The 23,182-nt window shown below is 37.1% G+C and overlaps 1 protein-coding gene across 4 annotated transcripts; it reads right to left on the bottom strand.

The window, feature by feature from the left end:
- Nucleotides 1–200: 200 nt before the first annotated feature.
- grb14 (growth factor receptor-bound protein 14) lies at nucleotides 201–23,158 on the bottom strand. Of its 4 annotated transcripts, XM_019352524.2 has the most exons (15): nucleotides 23,051–23,158; nucleotides 20,560–20,774; nucleotides 19,674–19,791; nucleotides 9,681–9,837; nucleotides 8,232–8,353; nucleotides 8,031–8,105; nucleotides 7,770–7,907; nucleotides 5,344–5,454; nucleotides 5,115–5,210; nucleotides 4,690–4,752; nucleotides 2,854–2,970; nucleotides 2,473–2,542; nucleotides 2,311–2,398; nucleotides 1,983–2,076; nucleotides 201–1,437 (listed from the first exon to the last, which is right to left on the bottom strand). In XM_019352524.2, the coding sequence occupies exons 2-15, from the start codon at nucleotides 20,745–20,747 to the stop codon at nucleotides 1,291–1,293; spliced, it is 1,584 nt and encodes a 527-aa protein (XP_019208069.1). In that variant the 5' UTR covers nucleotides 20,748–20,774; nucleotides 23,051–23,158; the 3' UTR covers nucleotides 201–1,290. The 4 variants fall into 4 exon arrangements, with proteins under 4 accessions (XP_019208069.1, XP_005453034.1, XP_005453035.1 ...); XM_005452977.4 differs by lacking the exon at nucleotides 23,051–23,158 and having other exon boundaries at nucleotides 20,560–20,938; XM_005452978.3 differs by lacking the exons at nucleotides 19,674–19,791; nucleotides 20,560–20,774; nucleotides 23,051–23,158 and adding an exon at nucleotides 13,757–14,040.
- Between the last annotated feature and the right edge of the window lie 24 nt (nucleotides 23,159–23,182).

Below are 23,182 nucleotides of genomic sequence, written 5' to 3' on the forward strand. Positions count from 1 at the left end.
ACACAATACCAGATGTTATCTTTACAGGTATATGTATAATCAGCAATAAAGATTATGTACAGACCATGTATAAACATTAAGTGAATTTCTAAGCATCACTTCAACCTACTTTATGGTGGGTTAACAAGCCATGTGTTTGCCTTGCAGCCTGTTGTTAAAACAACCAAAACAATCATACAAAAATCACACCTTACAACAGACAGGTTTATATGAGTTTATTTACAAAACTGCATTTCAATGCATTGTTTTCCAGCTACTGTGATTTAAAATACCTTGTTCTTGCATTGTTGCTGTTACAAAAAAAAGATTGTATGAAGCTGAATATCAATGGTAGAAGGACTAACATCATTAAAAAAAAGTATCTGACACCGTATATCCACAGGTGTGGCTATAACATCAAAAATACAATCAACCCAGGTGTTGCAAATTGATTGCCTGAATCTCGGGAAATTACAAAACCTAAATTTCAATTTACAGTGAATTCAAATATCTGTCGTTTCTGATTACATGTAAAAAAATCTTTAGGATTGATTTCATTGCTCTTACTTCAGAGGAGTTTTTTGACTGATTCCATGAATACAAACAGTTCACGTAATCTTAACTGTATGTATATAGTGTATACAGTGCACAATGCAAAGTCAGTGGGGTTGGAACCTCTTCACCGGGGCATTACAGCTCTTTGTCAATCCCTTGTAAGGCATGCGCAGTGAAACTTGCTCAGAGGTAATTTTATCACTTCAAATTAAAAAAGAAACAAACAAAAAAAATGAGTAACTTTCTTAAAAAATATGAATACCTAGCAAAAAAAATAGCTTAGTATAATAATAGCTTAGTTGTTCCCAGATTTGACAGTGTAGAGCCATACTACAGGTTTCCACAAGCATGTCCTTGTAGGGATTCAGTCATCATTAGCTTTAACAGACCGTAAATGTCACATATTTACAGCATTTTTGCTCTATACATACTGCAGCACACGTTCTGCTGGATTATTTTCAATGAACACTCAAATTCCTGCTGCTGTATCTCAACTACTACTACCACCACATCCTTACACCGATACATTAACGGGCCAAAAGGTAATGTACATGATCTTCAGCACCAGTAGTTTTTGTTTTATTGTGAAATTCACCTTTTTCCGGATAAGAAAAAATAAGGCTGAGTCATGTACCACATTATGAAAACAACTATTTATCTTTTTTTTTCCAAGGCACAAAAACACCATTGTGTTTCTCCAGAAGAACCAGGAATTAAGGTGCATGTGGGACCTCAGCTGTCTTTTGGGTCCCTTGTTCACAGGGTTATCCGAGCACAGTGATGTCTGAGCTTGCATGGAAGCACCCCACGGTTTAGCTGGTAAAAATCCACCAACTGGATCAAGTCAGTGAACCGTGTTTGACCATCATCAAGACTGTAAAACAACTCCCCTTCATCGTCCACCTACAGTGAAGCATGCACACAGACATATACAAATCCATGTAGAAATGAATGACACACAAAAGACAGGTGACTTGGTGCAAATGAGTTTAAATATTTCAGAAAATTTTTCAGAGGTTAATGAAAAACATGAATTGTAGAGTACTATGCAAAAGTTATAGGTAATTTAGTTGTTCCAGGTATAATCAGGTATCTAATCTGATCAGTCCAAAATGTATTCTACTGTGCTATTCTACAGAGGATGCTAGTTGTTAATGTGCAGGAAAACACCGAGACAGCCTGACTCATCAAAAGAACTGTGGCAAGTTTTTGAGGATGCTTAAAATAACCCATGTGCCGAATACTTGGAAACGACTGGTTCACCAAGGTACACTGTGTTTAGAATGCAAATATATTTAATACAGTTATCTTTCTGTTGTATGAAGGTCATGAATGAATAAAGGGAAAAATATTTTAGGGGTTCCTTTTTTTGTAATCACAAACCACTTTGTTATTGAACCTAAAACTTTTGCACAGTAATTTTAATTCAAATAGTTAATTATACTCACTGGTAATATTTGAAAATGTTTAATTTTTTGCATGTAGCACAGTGAGAGTACAAATGTCTTAGGGTTGCTCTGGCTGTCCCTCAGAAGAAACACTCTGAAACAAAGAGAATAAAAAGTATAGCAGTCATTATAAAGACTTACCAACATTAAACGGACAGAGTGAACTGCCTCATATGGTCTTGTAAATTACATCGTATTACAGAATATTGTGTTGCTTTGCTTTAGTGCAAACATGCTCATGTTGATGAAAAAATTGTATATATATCTGCAAATCAAGTTTAATGTCTTAAATGAACCAAAGCACAAATAGAAGTGTATAACTGTTTACCCATCAATAAGACCCTGTTGAGCAATTAGACGATGAGACTCTTCACGAGACAGTTTGCCATGAAACCACGGCTGAGCCATGTGGATAGCTGAAGCAGAGATGCTACGTCAGAAAATATCTTTCAGTTGTACATTAAAAAAGTGAAATTGATGTTTCACACACCTATGTTTAGCACAGAGCTCTGGGCTGTGGAAGGGCTCCCATGACCACTCAAGCGGTGGCAGCTTTTCCTCTGTGGGCGAAAAGAATTACAACTAATATATGAGTGAAAATAATGTTAATACATAGTTAATTTATGATGTTTCATTTTGCATAACATTCTAGCTCATTTGCAAGTTGCCTGAGGCATTAAGATTTTCTCACGCTTGACAGTCGCATTTACTTTTGGGAAATAATATTAAAATTAACATATTATTTGAATATATTTAATGAATAAAACAACAGAAAGATGTTTAAACTAAAGTGAAGCATTATTAGTTATTAGCCTAAATTTTATGGTTTCTTTCTGTTAATAGAACCAGATTAAGAGACATTAAGACTTACCCTCCACGACAAGCCTTCCTCGACAGCTACTGAGAGCACCTCGGATGGGTTCTCGATCACCCGACTCTTTTGGCCAGAAAAGTCCATAGCAACCAGAGAGTTCTCCGATATGCTTCTCTGAAATGGCACAGTTTGCACTGATGCGTATTTTAAAAATATTAATACATTTTTTCAGGACTTTTCACACACCTGTATGTGTGGTAATATAAAACTAAATTAAAGTCACATGATGCGTAATTCAAAATACCCCAAATTCTTGCTATTATTTTGGTTCACTCTCTATTTTGTACTAAAAGGGAGTAGATTGACTTCTGCTGCCTTGTGGTATTGTATTGCCATCTAGTGTTTGAGTAACATGACTCCATCTTCATATTTTCTAGATGATTACACACACACACACACACACACACACACACACACACACACACACACACACGAAAAAAAACTCAACTGAAAAGGGATTAGAGAGGTTTTGAAAGGAATTACACTTGGGCACAAGTTAGTCATTTAAGCTGCAATATAGTGAGTGTCTCTAAATAAAACTGCAAACACACCTAAGAAAATTCTTCTCATCAGGATTACAAAGATGCTTTTAAATACTAGATTCATTCCCATGCTGGGCAGTAAGTTTGCAATTTAAGTGAGTGGCTAAAACAAAATTATTACTTTTAAAGCCCCTCCTATTAACAATGCTGCACTTGAAATGATATAAAGATAAATCCTATTATTTATAAATGTGCTAATCAGCACAGGAGCAGGGCTTTGCTTTTATCTCAGTGCAATGAAGCAGTAATCTAGTATTCTAGTTTGTCTAGCCAAATATATCTTTGAAAGCACCTAAGATTCAATAGCCTGACATTGCATTTAAGATATTCATCTATTCTCCTGTCTTTCTAGCAAATCCTCTCAGTAATGTTGTTGGCAACACATGACACTCCAACACTAGAGAAGAGGTGACAAGTTGTTAAATCTGTGGACAGCTGATCACTATGTATTTTTAGAAAGCGAGTAGTTCGTGAACATGTTCATTACCCATAAATAGACTGTGTCTGCTGTTGCAAAAATACTCTCAGCAGAGTCTAAGGCTATTCTGGGACACCGCAGATTCCTCATTTGCTCCATACATTTTTATTGCTACACCACTACTTGCTGGCTCGGGTTATTTTTATGTCTTCAAAGCTACATCAGTCAGAGGGGCATCATTTTGGAGTTTTATATTTCACCAAATGAATGTATGTCCAATGCACTTTTTTTTAGCTTTTGTAGAATCTGATAACTTTTTACCTGCTAAATATAATACTGTACTTACTAGCTGTTTGCTAATGGTATCTGTTTGTTTGAATTTTGTAGGCTGTAGATTCTGCACTATCAGGATTGTGGGCTAGAGCAACAAAAGCATGAGCTTAACTTGGGCAAATAAAGCTTTTTAAAAGGTTCCTTATTATTGAAGAAAACTGAAAGTTTGTCAGTAATAGAAATACTTCACAGGAGTCACACTAAGAAAAGCAAAAGGTGTATTGATGATGGCTAGATTCTACTTAAGTCTTGCTTTTGTGGAAGGCGTTTTAATGTCAAGGGTTACTGGGACACAAAATTGAAGTGAACCATTATTATTTCACCTGCTGTTTGCTTACTGTGACAAGTCAAAATGTCTGCAGTGAAAAGGTCCATGTAGGGTTGCCACACTAACCTGCTGGTTCACACAATCATTTGAGTCGTTGCTAAACAAAATTGTGTTTAAAGTAGCTTTTAAAACAGGTAACTTGCCACATATGAGACAAAATAATAAAATATAAAGCTAGTATAATTACTGAAACAAGAAAAACTTTAACTAACCATTGGTGAGGCTTTTTGCTTCTGGTGTGGCTGAATGAAATTTTGGTAAAGTTGCATCCCAAACTAAAACACAGGAAAAAAGGAGTGATTAAAATTGTGCAATTTAATCCAAACATTTGTTGTGTGTTAACCTAAAATCCTTCCAGACCAATGGTGTAGTGATTACAAATGGCAGGTACAAGTAAATATGTTGTAATGCATTGTGTATGTAATTTGTGGACTAGCAGGGGTGAGTAATGCTCTAAATTGTATCCAGATTATATCCAGACAATGAACACATGCTGCTTCTATCAAGAGTGGGAGTGATTTTCCAGCATCACTCAAAAGCTTCCCTTGACCTCCTCCCAAAGCTAAATCTGATTCAAACACTGACTCAGCATTCCTACTCTTAGATATCACCCAGAGTTATTTATCAGCAAGCCAACCTTTAACAAGCGCATGGCTGTAATCCAGCAGGTCCTGGTCTGCTCGTCATCTGCACAAAGCAGCTTCAAGTCCCGGGCAGAACCGCATTTTGTGGACTGAGGTGAGAAGTTGGAAGAAAACAAAACAGCCCTGTGAATCAGCGTGCATCTGCTCCTTCTGTACAGTTTTGGCATGTCTCTGTTTTAGAGTAACAATATCAGTTACAGTACTTGTAAGTACTGCTCTTACCTTCACACAGAAGCCAAATTCTGTAGGTGCCCCGTGTAGTTTTTTGGCTGCCAAGACAGTGTAGACATCACTGTCACTGAAGTCAGCAAAGAACTGGAGATGTCTTGGTTCCTGTTAAACGCAGAGAGGTCATACTAAGACAAAGGTACAGAACAGGTATGGACTGGAGGTGTGAAGTATAAAACAGCACATGAAACAATCTTAAGCCTTCATGTCTATACTTGGAATACAGAAACATCTCAGGTGAGTGCTGAGTGTATCAGTATTTTAACATTTCTGTGTTTTTGATGTGATCACAAATAAAAATAAATAAATAAATACTAAAATAATTGAAAATTACAAAATAATTCAAAGTCTTAAAAAGGAAAAAAACTATTATATATTTAAAAATATCCACATTTTGAATTTGATGTCAGCAACACCAGTTTGGAAACTGAGATCATTTTTGAAAAGCAAAATGTTTTTCCATTCTGTCTTAATACAGAAAGTCAGCTACTCAAAAGCTTGCATCTTATTGTGCCATATTTTCAGTATCATAATGCACCAAATGCTTTTAGTGGGTGGCAAGTCTGAAATGCAGGAAGGCCAGTCTAGCCTCTAGATGCTTCGAGGTCCACTCTTACTTAAGATTCCTAGAGTTTCCAAAAGTTAACTTTCTTTGGGAGGTAGAGCCTTTAGTTATCAGGCTCCACTCCCGAATCAGGTGACCCCGAATAACCTCTTATTATGCTGTCATAGAATCCACATGCTGGGAACACTTCTTCTCATTTACCAAACAGATATTAACTTATTACATTGTTCTCCAGTAGTTTGAATTGTATGTTGTCATCTATGATCTTCTTTGCAGTTGTGTTACATGGTTGCCCCTCCCTGAGCCTGCTTAGTTGTAGATTTTTTCCAGTTAAACAGTAAAACAGAGTTCTTCCTCTTCACTGTTGCCAAGTGCTTGGTCATAGTGGGTTTTTGGGAGTTCTCCTATAACACTGTAGGGTCTTTAATTTACAATATAAAGCTTCTCTGCAATATTTTTGTGGTGAACTGGGGCTATGTGTAAACAAAATTATTAGTTATATATGCAAACTGACAGAGGACAGAAATTAGAGGCATGACATGGACACAGAGACTGAGTGACAAAACAAAAAGCACTGAGCGAAAAGGGACAGGAGGGGGAAAACAACAGAGGCAAAACAATCAAAGACACACAAGCTAACTATTTTAAAATGTAACAGAAAATAATCCAAATAACACTGAAAGACACAAACTCAGCAGCAGATTTTTCAAATGCAGAAACCTTTAGTGACGCGATGGACTGCTGACTGTGTGTCTTATCATTAAGTTTTTAACATTGGACAAATTTGCACAAGTACTTTGTTGCCTACCAGTTTTATTTTTTTCGTGTTGCTAGGGTTGATTTCAAAATGAGCTATTTTCCAAAGACAGGATTTAAGCAATTGATGTTATCTTTGGATTGCAAAGTAATTAATAGACCATAACATATTTGTTTTACAAGAGTAAACGATAAATGCTATCTACACTTATATCGAAGCATGCTTTGGATGATTGTATATGATGGGTAAACAGTACATTTTCATCTAAAAATAACCCATTATCAGCCATTCTGGGTGTGGTTACTCTCTTAATGTAATCAAAAAGATAAGGATAAATTTAGATATGTTGATAGGGGCTGTGTTGAGATGGTATCAATAGCTATTTTGTTTCAAGGATAACTTTACAACAAAAAAAAACCTCACAGACTTTCATTGTCCTGCTTTCATGTGACTCACTATTCCTACGTCTTTTTTTAATGTTACGCCACAGTCATTAGTGTCTGTGGAAACTGACTAGCAAACATCTGACCAAAACCAAAGAAGAAGGGTAAACACGCTCGACTAAAAGTGGGCGCCTTGCCATGGTCAACCTGCACTTAACAACAAAAGGTCTACTGTTGTAGAAAATGAAAGGAGTTGAAAAGTGGATGTGCTGGCGTGGCTGGTGGCTAGGTATAAGCTTCAATTGTCAGCAGCATTGTGAGTACAGTTTCTGCATGGCTGCTGTGCCAGCTGACCTAATGAAAATCCAGCTCAACCTGTTTCACTCTCCTCTCACAACATGAGTGAGATGTGATGTAGCCAGAACATGAATAGGTGGCCCAAAATGCACAAACAGAGCTCTTGTATCAATCCTTAGCAATTTAAACAACAGTACAGTTTTCCATTTGGAACAATGCATTTTTCATTCTTTATCTTTCTTCTGCAAACTACCCCTCGTCCAATGTACAGATGTGGATTTTTAGAAAATGAACTGGTGTAATGCAATGAGATTGGTTGTATGGAATAGCCCACTTAATAATATGCCTTTTTAAACAACCTCTGATTTTCCCATAATTCATAATACATTCTGTGGACAAGTCATTTTGTTCTACAAACCTTGGAAGTCCCCTTATTGGAGAAATAAAGCCCTGATCGCCGCAAAACAAAATAAGACTTCTTCCAAGACTTCCTGCTTTGCTCTTTGGCGTGAAGGTATCCATGGATCTCAGGACAAGTGCTGGAATTCAGAAAGGTCTGCGTTGGGTAGAGGAATATTTGTCCTTAGATGGGTGTGTGCATTAAATAATCACAGTAACAATCTCCACTACAGGGCAGAGAGAGTGCAGTGCAAACATAAGGAACCTAAGAACCTGATACCTGTATAAGGTCACAGTGATCCACCATCCCATTGGTTTCACTCGATATGGAAACCATGTGATCTGGGAAAAAGTCCTATGAATATGAAAGAGACATCAGTTATTAACTTCTTCCACCCACATAATTGTGGGCTAGTACAAAGAAACTTGATGTGTATGACTATAGATATGTATACGTAGAATTGTATAATTACTAACTCACCAGTGGTTTCCTAAAGAATTCATATTTAGCATAATTCTTCCTAAAATACAGTCGGCTGTCTGTGTCCATCGCCCAGCTTGAAAGCACTTCCATAACGTACTCATGGTCTTCCAGAGCTCTCTCTAGAGAGAGCAAGAACAAAGAAATGACATGTTAACCTGTTTTGTTGTTGCTGTTTTTCCTGTTCTTTGTTTTCCCTCTTATTAAAATATACTATCTAGAATCAGGTCAAACCAAGGTTGAGGACATGGAATTAAATGTTCTTGAAATTAAAATAGAGTAATCTCTGAAAATGATTCCCCAGCAAAAATTGAGGAAAAGAGTTTGATTATTAACCTTACATTAATGTGTAACCTCTAGCTGCGGGCATGGCTCTAAAGTCAAGAGGTACAACATAAACAGTTATTTCCTAGAACTTAATTATTTCCTAGAATTTTAACCGATTGTTCAATAACTGGAAGACATATTGTATTCAGCCAGCAGTGTAAGTTGAATAAATATCAGTGCAAGAATGTTATCAGATGAATATACTTGTTACTGACAATAATCTTGATTTAATTCAGGTTAGAAAAAAAGGCATGCTTAATAAACAAAACCCACACTCACTGACAACATCTACAGAACAGATTAACAAATGATGAAACAAATGATTAAAGTAGTTTGTCTAAAAATTGCTAAATATGTGTTCTCATCTACAGCAAATTAGGTGTATCACTGGCAAATTCACATGTACAAGCACACATAGATGGATAATTGTATATTGTATACAAATACAGTATCTAACAGTAAATAATAATGTAATATGTTAAATAAATAATTACAGTTACAGTCATAGTCCATGGTTACATAACAGTATTTTTTTTGTGTTTTTCTTTCTGACAGCTTATCATAACTCGTGTTAAGACTTTCAGGAATTTGTGTTGTTGTAGCTCTTCTTTTTGACCCCATAAGCATCATTTAACCTTGGCCCTCATTCCCCAGTCACCAGTTTCCCAGTTGTCCTTCCTTAGACCACTCTGGGTAGTTATTGCACACTGCAAAGTGTAAAAACAAAGACCTCCTGCTTTGGATATGTCCGGGTCTAGTTACCTAGACATGGCAATTTAGCCTTTATAAAAAGGTCCACGTACTACCAAACATATCAACAGGTTCCAATGTTAGTGGTTTTAGTGGTACGGCTTATTGGTGCATTTTTTCATCCTTCACTGTTAGAACTAAAATGCTGAGATCAATCTGATATTTGTGAGTTTTAACTGGATTGAAAAGTACAACTGATTTTTTTTAAACCTTGAAACGGAATATTAAAAATAAAAAGAATCATTTTGATAGGATTATTGCAAGACTTATGGGTAAACTTGACTGAAAATGCTGCAAAAAATTTTTTGCCATCATTGTTTTTAAGTTTAGTATGATGCAAATAACTGGGTAACTGTTACAGCATCATCTTACCTATTCCTAGATGGGGGAGGTGTTCAAAAAGTGTCCAGGCGTGGTCATCAATGCAGTGATTCTTCAAGACAAAGAGCTGACATACATCCTGGGCAGTTACATCAGAAGGAACTTCTACAGCTTTGCTGGTATTATCTTCACTATAAACTTTAATTACCTGAAGCAGAAACATTAAATTACCAACCATTTCAGGCAAGCAGTGAGAGACATTAATGACTTTTAAAGATACATAAGTTATGTTTTCAGATTGGACATACTGTAAAGGATTGTGTTATAAGTACCATACAACCCAATCAGTTTGACCTTCATATAGTAAACAGGTAGCTCATTTGCCTATTTGAACAACATAATAGGTAAGAAAAAAAAAGACACCACACAAATGTCCTACAAAGCAGAAAACAGAATATAAAGACTCGAGCCTGCAGAGAAACACAAAGAACACAAGACACATTAAACAGGAACTTACCCGCTTGTTTGGAGCCAAGCATAGTATTGATTTTGGGCTAGTTCTGTAGCCAAAACATGGCTGAGTACAAAGCATTGCAAATGAGAGCTTTTGTGAGAAATATAAACACTCTCATCAGACAGCGCAGCAAGTGTCAGCTGTCACAAGAAGCCTTTCTCCCGCTCTCTCCTTATCTTGCTCTGTGCCACAGTGAAGCTGAAATTAGGCAATTAGATAAAACTCCCTCTCAGCAGATTTCTTTTCTGAATCCACATATGTGTATCACTGGTGCTCGATACCAAATCACCTGCCTCCTTTTCTCACCACTAAGAGTCAGGAAGCCAGAGATCAATCTGCTTATTTACTAGAGGGTGGAGAGAGAGAGTCACATGGCTCCAACCCCCTTAGAATTGACATGCACACACCCAAGGCAAGCAGATCACCTACATAATGCCCTGTGTGAGCCCAAGAGCAATTACAAAGGTGCTGCTTCAAGTCAGTCTAAAGCTGTCAGAGGCTGGTATGGAAAGGGAAAGTGTAGGAGCAAAGACCAAATGGCTGTCTCTTTTCTCTGAGTGAGGTCAATTGGTAGCTTAAACCTGGACAGGAAAAGCCTGACACCTTTTCTGTAGAGATAGGTCAGAGCTTTTCAACAGGGCTGAGGTTCAGCAAATGGGCCCTCCACCTATGACATCACCTCTTAGTGTAAACCACTTTGTAATCAATCAGGTCACACAGAGAGTATAAGAGAACTATCTTTTAAGAATGGTTTATTTCATCACTCATTGTTTAATGTAGTCATTGCTGTATATTAGCACTACAGGTTTGTTTTCTAAAATGGTTTTGACCTGAATAAAAGAAAAAGAGAAGAATTGATAATAAAGTGCAAAATCATATGCATTTACAATGAACAAATTGATTTGTTCATTGTAGCTCATATATATATAGTTCACTGATTTTAATAAGATGTGCATTTACTGCACTGCTGGAGGTGACTGTATAAGGGGCTTTAGCTGAGTTGCTTCAAGGATGTGGCTTTCTGAAAATTGGCCAAATCAAATCATCTGGGTATCAGATTTCACCAAGAACAGGGTAGAGTCTGTCAGAGGCGAAGGAGTCTTTGTGGGCCATTAGCAATGCAGATGTGCTTTATGTTTGCATTACTCAGCAGAAAGTTGCTTTCATGAACAGTTTAGGTTGGACGACAAGACGCAGTATATACAATGAATAAATATACCCTTCGAAAGAGTAATTTTATCACACTTGCATTGAAAGAGTCTATATACTCAACTGCCTTACAACTTTTTTTTATTTCACAAGTGCTAACTGTATTTCAGAGACACTGAGGAGACTGTATGTACAAAGTAACTAAAAGCAGAAAAGTACAACTGCAGCCAATACATATAAAACGATAAACAGTGTTTTTTTTTTTTAATTTAAAACAGAAAATAATTCATTAAATAATAACTCGTGCATTTAGTTTGACTATTCTAAACTAATTATGTTGCATGAGTAGGCAGTATCGTTAATCATTGGTAAAGTGTTTCCAATAAATGACCAGGCCACACACCCTGCTGCAGGAGCCATTGATGCCTTTATCAGTAAACACAGCGCTGCATCCATGAGCAGGTAACCCTGATGCAAATGCCCACATGGTTTCATCTGGAAAACATTTATGTTTTCCTTCATGTCTGTCATGCCAATTAAGTACAACTTGTATGTTACAGTGTGCAAAAACAGAGAAAATTACCTGGAGAATATTTTTTCTGCTCTCCTATTTCGAGGTGGAAAATAAGAAAGTGCCATGACTGCCTAACTAAAAGTATCAATTTACTCAGTATAGCAAAAGTTATGGGTACAGTAATAAGGAGAGGAGATGCCAGTTAAAGTGATGCTATAAAAAGTGCAGCAATCAAAATATTCTCAGAAGTGCATTTACATGTGTAAAGACTTCGAGTTTGAGCTTATATTTATCTAAATGAATTAAAGCTAAAAAACTGATGCTGCCACACGAAAACTGCTATCATGGTATCACTATATATAGTTCTGATTTATAATAACAAAGGTTTTCCAGAAGAACTTTCAATTATAGTGAGATAATCATTGCTACTAACTTCAACTGCCAGTCTGTCTGATCAGTGCATGTGGTGCACTGAGACTGCTATTTTCTTTTCAAGTTGGAACTGTAAAATTTTCAATTCACTTAAAAAACCTGCATAGTAAGTCCAAATTAAAGCAATCTTACTATTTATACACATATATGTATACTTACTTACACATATGAATAGGTGGTAAGCCACTACTGATCCACCAAGTCATTGTTGAGGATACACTGGCACAATTTCCCAATATAAGCTGCATTCATCAAACTATGATGGCAACAAGGCTGTTGATTTCAAGAGTTATATCACAAGGGTGAGAACACAACGTGCTGTGTCATAAAGGTCTGTGATGAAAAGTAAAAAAGAAAAAAAATAGAGTCTGGAACAGGAAGAATAAGTCCAGATACTGGGTATGCAGCACTAAATATAGTCTTATTGAACATAAACTTCTCTATTAGACCTTCTTATCTCAAGGACAGGACAGAGTGATCCATTTTACCAATTAGCCTTCTCTGGTTAAACCTTGAAGTGCACTCCCACAGCTGCAGCTATATCACTGAGTGGTGGTAAAAAGTTGGCCTCCAGCCTTGTCTATATAAGAAAACGACAGAGAATAGTTCTCTTAGCTATCCACTAAAATAAAACATGAAAATCAAGAGTTTTAAATTATTATAAAAAGACATTTCTGGTAGGTAAACCTGTTTACAACTGGATCATCACTTGTAAGATTACATATCCAAAAAGTTACTATTGTCCTGAGACCCAGAAGGAATTAGATCATTTGGAAAGTAATTTTTAGACCGGTGGAGTCAGTGTGTAACAATAAGGAGATGAATTAGAACACCAGCCAAATGTTATCAACCAACACTGATAAGCCTGCTGGAAAGCTGTAGTTGCTACTTTGTAAATTACAGTGGCTGCTAGAGGACTGGGCTCGGGTATTTCACGTTAAACTTAAAAAAATGTCATTGTGGTTTTGTTTGTGAACAGTCTACATTCTAATTAGATATATCCTATAGGATACTGAAACACTTTGTACTGATGTCTAAATTAAAGTATGAACATGCCTGCTTTCCCTTGTTCAGCACTTATCTTCCCTATTAAAGAAAAGTGACACTTCACCAGATTCCATTTGTGATATGAAAGTGCGGGCTACTTCCTGCTTTTAATACATCTTAAAATCTTCAAAAGGCTACTGTAGTATTGATGTATAATTAATAGCAAGAATGTGTTTTATGGTACAATATTTTTTTTTTACAAAGTACTGCAAATATCTCAATTTAAATAAGTAACAATAGCACAGCCGAAGCACTGTGAACACCATATGTGAACAGAACATTTATGAAGATTAAATCTTTGAGAAGTTTTAAACATTGTAAGCCTTTACACAGTGGTCACGGGAGACTGGATCTAATCCAGCACCATCTGGAAAAATAGCTTAAATTTAGAACACTAAACAGAAACAAAAAGCAGCCCTTCGCTAACACAGAGGGAGGCAATACAAAAAAAAATCCATATAAGATTCCTACCCGCTTCTGCAGACAAAGAGGTGTGATGGCAGGCAACGTGACTCTTCTTGCATGGAAATTCATGCTTCTGCTTTACCTGCACAATTAACTATGAAAAGAAATATCCATGCATAGTAATTGAAAGTAAGGCTAATGTATAAATTATAGTTGGATATAATATGATAGTATTAAAAATAGTATATATATATTTCTTTTCTAACAGCTGCTTTTCTAACAGCTTTTCTAACAGTGCTAACAGTGTGATTCATCAAATTGCAAGTGTGAGAAACCAAATGTTGTTTCCTCACCACAGCACAAACTCCTCCTCTGTCCTTGGGGATGTAAAATCTCTTTCCTTTTCTTTCCTTTTAGAAAGGGAGTTTCTCAAAGTAAAACGTTTCTCATGGTGAACACAGTTAAAATATACAGTCCAAGGCCAAAGAAACGTTAAATATTTATTTTTAAAAAGAGCAATTTTAGCCTAGCGATAATGTAAAACCAAAACAAGAAGCTGAAGATTTTCCAGAAAGCACATGTATCACATTTTTTCATGCTTACTTTGTAGCCAGACACTACACTGCTATTTTTAGTCTCTGATCCAGTTTTTTTTTATAGAGAACATTCACAAGCATGAATATATTCTTGCTAATTATCAATGTTCAGTTTCCTTCTGAGACAAGGAATTTGGAAATGAGTAGCTATCAAAACAACAAAACTACAAAAAAAAGCTCATAAAAACTAGGTTAATGTAGATCCATAAAAGTACATCAGATCTCAGATTAGTTGTTTTCTCATTTCAAAATGCTGTTAAAATCTGTGAATAACATTTAAAACCTGCCTGTTGACTTTATGGAATGGATGAGCATCCGTACAACATCCATTTCCATTGTTAAGAACTGTGCACCAAAGTCAAATTTAGCAAAACTATACATTTAAACTGATTATTTTTTGTGATAAATTATACTACATCTAAATGGTACTATATTAGAAACACCTATTCAGTTGTTTGTCAATAAAAATATTTCAGAGTGAAGAAGAAAGGTGATTTAAATGACTCTGAATGTCACATTGTTATTGGTGTGAGACTGGCTGCTATGAGTAGTTAAGAAATTGCTGATCTACTGGGCTTTTACATAAAACCATAGCTAAAGTTTACAGAGAATGGTCCGATACGAAAATGTCCAGTGGGCAGCAGTTCTTCGGGAGAAAGTGCCTTGATGATGTCAAAGGTGAGAGGAGAGTTGCAGACTGCTTCAAGCAGACAGGAAAGCAACAGTAACTCGAAGAATCACTAGTTACAAAACAAGTATGCAGAACATGCACAACAATGTTAAACCATAAGGCAGACGGGCGCCAGCAGCAGAAAAGCACATCAAATGGCAAAGTGTCAGTAGTTCCGACTGCTGTAACGGCATGGGATACATTTCTTAACTTTGGGTGAGATAAGGATCGTTGAAACTCATTTCATTAAACCTAACTGAGTATTTTTGCTGACCGTGTCCATCCCTTTATGACCACAGTGATCACAATTCTTGAACGTGATAAGTTCACTGTACTCAAATGTGACAAGATCTCAATCTAAAAGGCTAGATGTGAAGTCGACTAATCTGCAGCAACTTTCTAATACTATCAAGTCAAAATATTAATTTTTGAGGAATGTTTCTGGCATCTGTGCCATGAGTAATTCAGGCAGTTTTGAAGGCCAAAGCCTCCAACCCACTACTAGCAAGGTGTGCCTAAAAAAAAGTGGCCAGTGAGTGCATAACTAGACTCTACTAGACTTTTCATTTCACAAACTACACCCACTATGATTTGAGCATTCATCTGAAAGGAGGAAACAGTTGCAAACCTCCAGGATGCTGGAATTCATTATCTGATAAAAGCCACACACATACTGATGTGTTATTGTTGGATATCTGGTCCACTTCAAGGTAATGTGTGGATTCATGATTAAATATAGTTTATGTTTCACTACAAAAAAAAAAAATCCTGGCCAGCGCTACCCCTCAGCCTTCTCGCAGATACACCTGTGGTAAATAATTTCAAAATCTTACATCACCTTGCTCTCGAGTCATCACGTTCACACGATTTTTCAGAAAACTTGACCTCTGATCTTGAGGCCCTGCCTGCCTGCCTGCCTGGAGGGGCAATGACATTATGCCATCAGCCTTTTACAACTAAGGGGTAAAAATGATAAAATACTCTTTTAAAATGGTAATTTTAGTATAGTTCTCTGCGTGACACAACCTGGGAGCTTCTCCTACACAGAGATAAAGCTGTGACTTCTGAAATCCTTGAAAAAGAATTTAATTTTCTGCATCTACAATAAATTTCTAATTTAGTACTCTCACGCTCTCATGAGAACACACAGGAAAAGAAGAACCGCCAACAACAGACTTCATGTTTATCTGGAAACACAGCACATTGACTTGTGACAGCACAGACAAGCAGACGCTGCTAGTTATCACGCTGCTAAAATGAATTGGAATTAATGGACCCAGAATGATAACAGAGTCGCCACAACTCCCATAACAAAGCTAGCGCCAGACACATTGTCCTTGACCATAGCTGTTTCAGACAAGACCCCTTGCAGGCTCTGTCAGAGTAAGACAACAGCCAGCGATGCAGCAGGCCAGTGGTGCATATATGAAGGTATATAGTGCATGCTAACCTCTGGGAAGAGAAATTTTTAGTGCAAAGCAAGGACACCGCTGTCCATGTTTCATTGCTATGTTACTTTGTTACTTGCTGGGTTGCAAAGACAAAAAAACAGCTTCTGCTTTTTTAATGTAATTACATTTCTTAGATCCATCCATTCATTCATTACCTCCTGTTTATCCAGTTCAGAGTTCTGGTGGGGCTGGAGCACATTGCAGCTGTCAGGGCGAGGGACAGGCAACACCCTCAACATGCTGCCAATCTATCACACATTCACATTATGAACTATATGTCAGAAACTGCTGAGGCAGCATAGGAAATTTGTTCACCATTATAAACATCAGTCCAAGAAATCACAAGGTAAACAATGTTTTCGTATTACCTCTGTAATTCACTCATTTAGAACTCTATTTTTTTTCTTGTGGAGTCATAATCTATTTTTTGCTTGTTTTTTAAAATACAATGAAAGCACAACAGCAGTGCAAAACAAAGTGATGTCAAGCAAAGGGTCTTGCCACAATTCTGCAAAACCATTCAATTAAGAGAAAATGTGGTAAGTTAGAGAAGTACCACAATGGCAAGACTCAGTGTCATTTTCCTTGGCTGCCTGTTTTATAATCGAATGCCATCTCTAGGAATATTATTATCTTTAGATAATTATGATTGATGATAAAAATTACTACCCAGAAAGGCTCACTGGGAAGCCAAATGGACAATTTTGCGGGTGAATGGTGGATGAGGGGACAAGTGCAGCACAGTTGGAACAATGATGTCATTGGCTTTTTGAGTGCCTCTAAAAGGAGGTCACCATGCTGTGCCATTAGGACAGTGACATAAAAACAGCTGTTCAGCCTGACATACTGCCTTTATCTTCCCAAGGATCCTGGTGAGATTAAGAATAAGCACATGGATATACTGCTGGTGTTATACTATTAAACATGGCCAAGTTTTAAATAATGAGGCCAGTGTAAGCAAAACCTAACAACTGACACTTCTTTAAACATTTGGTTTCCAACAATTTCTTTCTACTCTTGAATCTATATAATGCCAATGCAAGGGTGTCCTTATAGCTTTGATGGAAAAATAAAAGAATAAAAATATGGTCTTGAAAATTACTACAACAGGTTCCCTTTAACTTGATTTGCAGAGAGGGAACTGTTTCTCTCTCTCGCTCTGATAAAATAATTTTAATTTCAGTCCAATAATGGCATCCTTCACTTTCATTGACATGTCTTTGAAACTCATATTGAGAACACCAGTGAACAGCTATCAAATTTAAATTCATTATTTTGAGTCAACTCCAGATCTTTTATCTGTTTAATGTGTCACATAATAATGAGGAAATAGGTTTCACCTGGCCATGAAACGGCTTAACTCAATTGTCCAATTACTCTGAAAATGGGGAACTATGTAGAAAAAAAAAACTGGACTGGAACAGTTGGCCCAGTAAAGCCTGAAATATGAAATAATTCCCAGAAACAAGTGTTTATTTGACCTTCAGACAATTTCGTAATAAATAAATAAAATAGCAATTTGAATATATGAGTTTGAATTTGTATCACATTTAATATGCTGATGACATAGAAGTCTCAAAAACTCATGTATTATATATGATACATTAGGCATTAAGGGGTTAATGCAGTGCAATAAGTACTGGATGCCTGCACTTCAATCATATATTCACAGTTTTGTTTAAACAATTCACTGGCAGCACCATTGTCCCAACATTAACTCTACAGACACTTAGCTTAAAAGACTAAACCATACATTTCTGTGCATATATTTCATCAACGGCAACAGACACATGAACACATAGATAAAGGGCTCACACTTACTAGCAGCCTTACTGCTGATAGCTGCTGGTAAGTGCAGAGTGCTATAATTTTTATGTTTTCCGATGAGTCATTGCTGTGAGGCGACCCCCGCTGCTACACAGGCACACACACACACACACTAACACACCACAATGATAATGAAAAACAGTCAACTCCAGCTTAGAGTATAGGGGCTCTTGGTTGGCAAACCAAACTAATTTAACAACCCTGGAAAATATATAGGCAAACTCACTTCACATTTGAGGCAGACCAATGATTGCTAGCTTCCCAAAGCAATGAATGTGCTCTTGTTTCTGAATGTGCCAGTGAGTTTTAAAAATGCATACTCAACAACAAATCAATTTTTGCTTTGCTTGATAAAAAAAAAGTTTTCTGCTGAGTTGTATGAACTGACTAAAAAAGAGAACAAAAGAAAGTATACAACTAGTCTTCATAAGCTATTAATTCCTTGCATCTGTACAATTATTTGTAGCCTGATCTGTGACTAAACTCATAAGTTCAGGAGCAAGCAACAATAACTGCAGTGCTAATAAGGCAAAAATACTTTAATTATGGGAAAAAATGGTCATTTTCTATACGTAGTCTCAGTAGTCATCCAAACAGCCTGTGAGACTAAAGCAGGGGAAAAAAATCTGAGAGGAATAAAACTTAATATTGCAGAAAAATGCTTTAAGGATTTTTACTGACAGCAAAAAAAAGTCCTGCCAGCATAATTTTGCTGCCCTACAATAAGCTGCAAATAAACTATGTACATCTATCTTGCTCACTATATAAAATAACTCAAATCCACAACCTTAATGCACTATATTATAATGCAGCACTGCACATTACATAATTTTAGGACATGGTTCTTCGCATAACATTTTCAAACTAGTCAAGAATTCTATGCTACCAACACACAAACTTTAACTACTGGGTTTTTCAGTATCAGTAGGTACTTCCTGATTTTCAGTGCAAAGTAATCACACACCCTGTGCTAAAACAAACAATAGCGCTGTTAGGCTCCAGACCTGATAACTGTAAACCATAAAAGTTCTTCTGAAAAATCTAAAGGTGATGTGAAACACTCATTGTCCATTTTGTAGCGGCTGCTGTTTTCAAATACTACAGTATAAAAACCTGAGATTAAAAACATAATATCACAGACTATGTGGCTTATCTAAGCATGCTGACACAGCATTTTTAACTCCTGACAGCAACTAATTTCCTTACTCACATAACCGGTTGGACCATGCTAAGGTCATATGGATGACTTCAGCAAACCAAACATTGCATTTTTTCTATCATTCAACTTTAACAAAATGTTGTGCAATTTTGTTTTCTGACATTTGATCCACTTAAAAATCAGCATTAAGTGAGTACGTTAAATAAAACATCTAAGAGGACATAACACAGGTCTTGTATCATGTTAATCATAGTCCAAAAACTGTAAATATGACACTAACCTGAGATGTACAACTTTTGGTCCATGGTAATAAACATTCAGAAGCAAGAGGGGGCAGGGTTGAGGGGAGAAGCTCAGGAAGAGGGGAAGAGAATGATGCCTCGCTCTCTTTAGTGCTCCTGAAGGACAAAAACAAAGAAACTTCACAGAAGAGTCGTATGAAGCACATGTTATCTGTCATATTTTGCCTGTCAGCCCATGCTTCAACATTGTAATGAGTCATTTCTTGGGTGAAGGCATAGGGAGATCTGACCAAAGCAAAAGCCATGGCTCCATTCTCCTCTAACCAACCTGATTCACATTTTTATAATACCAGGTGCCTGCTTTCACCACATCACCAAAACTCACATTCAAATGAGGTTTATTTCTAAGCCTTATGTGTACTGTTGACATCATTTTGAGGTCATAAAGGAGTGAAATATCCCCCACAAGAGGAAGAGACCCCCATAAAGAGACCACCCTTAGGACATATAACTCCACCCCACCTGTTTGAAGTAGTTCAGATTAAAGGATGTGACAAGACATGCATACAAAGAGTTCTTTCTTAATGACTAAATGCTGTGATAAAGTAAGAATAAATTAGATAAGGTGTATTTTAACATACATTTCTTTAGCACAAATGGGTCAATACTGAGTTAACAATTATCTATGTTATCATCTTATCTCGCTTAAAGTTAAAATTACATGTTGCACTTCACTACACATTGCAGCTTTTAAACAGAGATCTATCTCTTCTGCAAATAAGACTGTGCTATTCTTGTGCAAGGCAGCTTACACTGTAAAGTGTAGAGTGGAATACACTTCTTTTGGTTTAGTGCAAATTAAACAAGCCTGATTCAATTTTAGAAACAAACTTCTTGTCAAGTATAAAGGAAAATGAGACCTACCTGTTCCCCCTGCAGAGTTTAATGCTGATCTTCTGTTTATTTGGAGTTATTAAAGGCTCTTGCAACGGGAAGAGATCTGCGCTGGGAAAGCCACTCACATTACCCTTGTCACTCTGAAAAATCTCTGCATTCTGTCCGAGGCTTTGAGAAGTGTGTATCTCGTCCAGTGCCTTATTCATATCACTCATGTGGGCCAGCTAAATCCAAGGCATCATCTGGAGCAAATAGAAGAGACAAGCTTTTAGACTGGAGTATGTGCAGACCACAGTTGGAGCAAGCTGCCTGGCGGGGCTCATCTGCTCACAGCTCAGCAGAGCACACACATACATACACACAAGTCTCATCTGCTGCCCACAGGGCTGGCCCAGTGGGGCAAAACGATCCCTCCTACCCAAACATGATCCACCACATAAAGATATTTTTAACACAATGACTCCCGAAACAATCATCCTCGCTCTGACGCAGTCAAGTATTATCAATCATTAAAATTTGCTCTGCCACCTGTTTTTTGTTTTTTCTTTTTATTGCTCGCCTTTGATAATGTTTATATGCACACTGGAAAGCAATAAATTACCACACAAAGCATACTCTCACAAAAAGGGGTTGGTATTGAGTACAGGTGGGTTATGACTACTATAAAATGAACTGCTCTTTTGTTATTGACTTTGCGCAAAGATTGCATAACATAGTACAATGTAGAAGGCCTGTGGTTGTAAAGAGTAGCCAGCCCAACAGAATGGCTGTGTGGTTGGCAGTGTCATTCAGAGACTGGCTCTGTGTGGGGGATGGTGGGGATGATAACATCATTCTCAAAGGTAATGTGTAACAGAGTTTGACCAAGGGAGGACAGGCTACTGAAGGAACTTACTAACAGGCAGCATGGGGAAAGCAATAACTCACCACCCAAGGCTTACTTAATAATATCAGAACCTAGTTTTGTTTTTTTTAAAGGAAGAAATACAGAAAATGTATAATATAGTATAATGCTCCACCTCAAAATGATAAGGGACCAAGGGGAAAGGCTTTACTAGACTGATTGTTTCACCTGTCTGGCTCCATTCTTACGATCTACCGCAGCATCCGTTACAATAACCCACTATACATGCTTGTTTTTTATATTATACAAGTAGGCTATCACCATGGTGTCCTGTAGATACACATTAATCGACTACACTTATCTGAATGTTTGTATACCAATTTATTACAAGTGGCAACTTTATGAAAAAATATAACATAAATGAACTGTATATGAACCCGCCGCCCACCCCGCCCTCACTGTGGTCATAAAGAGATGCACAACAGATTCATCTTCTGTTGGTGAGCTTGTGTGAATTAAAGTTGGTGCCATTCCCTTTAGCTGGACGGAGTGGCACCAACTGAATTTGTGGTCTTGTCCAGGTGCTGTAGCCCATCGGCTTCACAGTTCATGTGTTGTGCACATTCAGAGATTCTCTTCTGCATACTGTGGTTGCAGCCGGTGGCTATTTGAGTTACTGTTGCCTTCCTATCAGCTCAATGGAGTCTGGCCATTCTCCTCTGTCATCTCGTATCAACAGGGCATTTTCTCCCAGAAAATGCTGCTCGCTGGATATTTTCTTTTTTTCTTCTAGCTATCACTAAACGCCTAGCAGCAGCAACCCCAGTTTGAAGTTTGCTCAGTTTGAACTGCACCAGGTCATCTTGACCATGTCTACACACCCAAATCTTGGAAGCTGCTGCCATATGATAGGCTGATTCTTCAGCCACTCCTACATTCGAGAGTGCTGCAGCCTACTTAAAAACCAGAAAATCCTAATTTTAAGTTTTACTATAATTAAAATATTTTCTCCTTAAAAAAATAATTAAAAAACATAAATGACACAGTCTGTTAGCTATAAATTGCTAATGCTACCAAGTCATATGTAAAGTGTTAAAACCAACATGTGACCCACCTACCACTGGGACACAAAAATCAATACAATAAGAGTGAATTTAGCTCAAAGAAGTGAGCAAGACCACAAAAAAATCCACCCCCATTACCAATTTTAATTTACTTTTTATATTAATAAACATATTTCAATAAATACTTAACTGTACATACTTAAGAGTAATTTCAAACTGAGTTTCTGCTATTACTGCTGCCCACCAGGGGGCCCCGGCCCACACTTTGGAAATCACTGAGATATTTGTAGTACACTGAACAGGTGTACCTAACAAAGTGGCCGTTAGGCGTATGTTCACATGGATTCTAGTAGTAAAATGCTTTTTTCTTAAATATTTGCTCTGATAGCACTGGAGAAAATCGTTAGCCACATAGTCCAAGCTTTAATTTCTAAAGAAATCTTATTTGTCAATTCTAAAACAATGATCTCCTTCTTTTAAGTAAATAAGTATAATTACTTTGTCCACAAAGCAACACTTCAAACTTCAAACTTATGGAGCAGGGTGATTCTGTCTGCTTTTCCTGCACCCTGTACACTAACATGAAGAGACACAAGTTTAGAAGGGTTACCTTGATACCGCCTTAAATGGGGCTGATAGTGCAAGCACTCAAGCAGGTCCCAGTATCCCAGCAAGGAATGAAACTCGCTGGACTCACATGTAAGAGAAGCTACAGGTAAAGTACAAGCTGCTTTAAGTCATG

This window comes from Oreochromis niloticus, linkage group LG16 (genome assembly GCF_001858045.2).
Source record: "Oreochromis niloticus isolate F11D_XX linkage group LG16, O_niloticus_UMD_NMBU, whole genome shotgun sequence".
NCBI lineage: Eukaryota > Metazoa > Chordata > Actinopteri > Cichliformes > Cichlidae > Oreochromis > Oreochromis niloticus.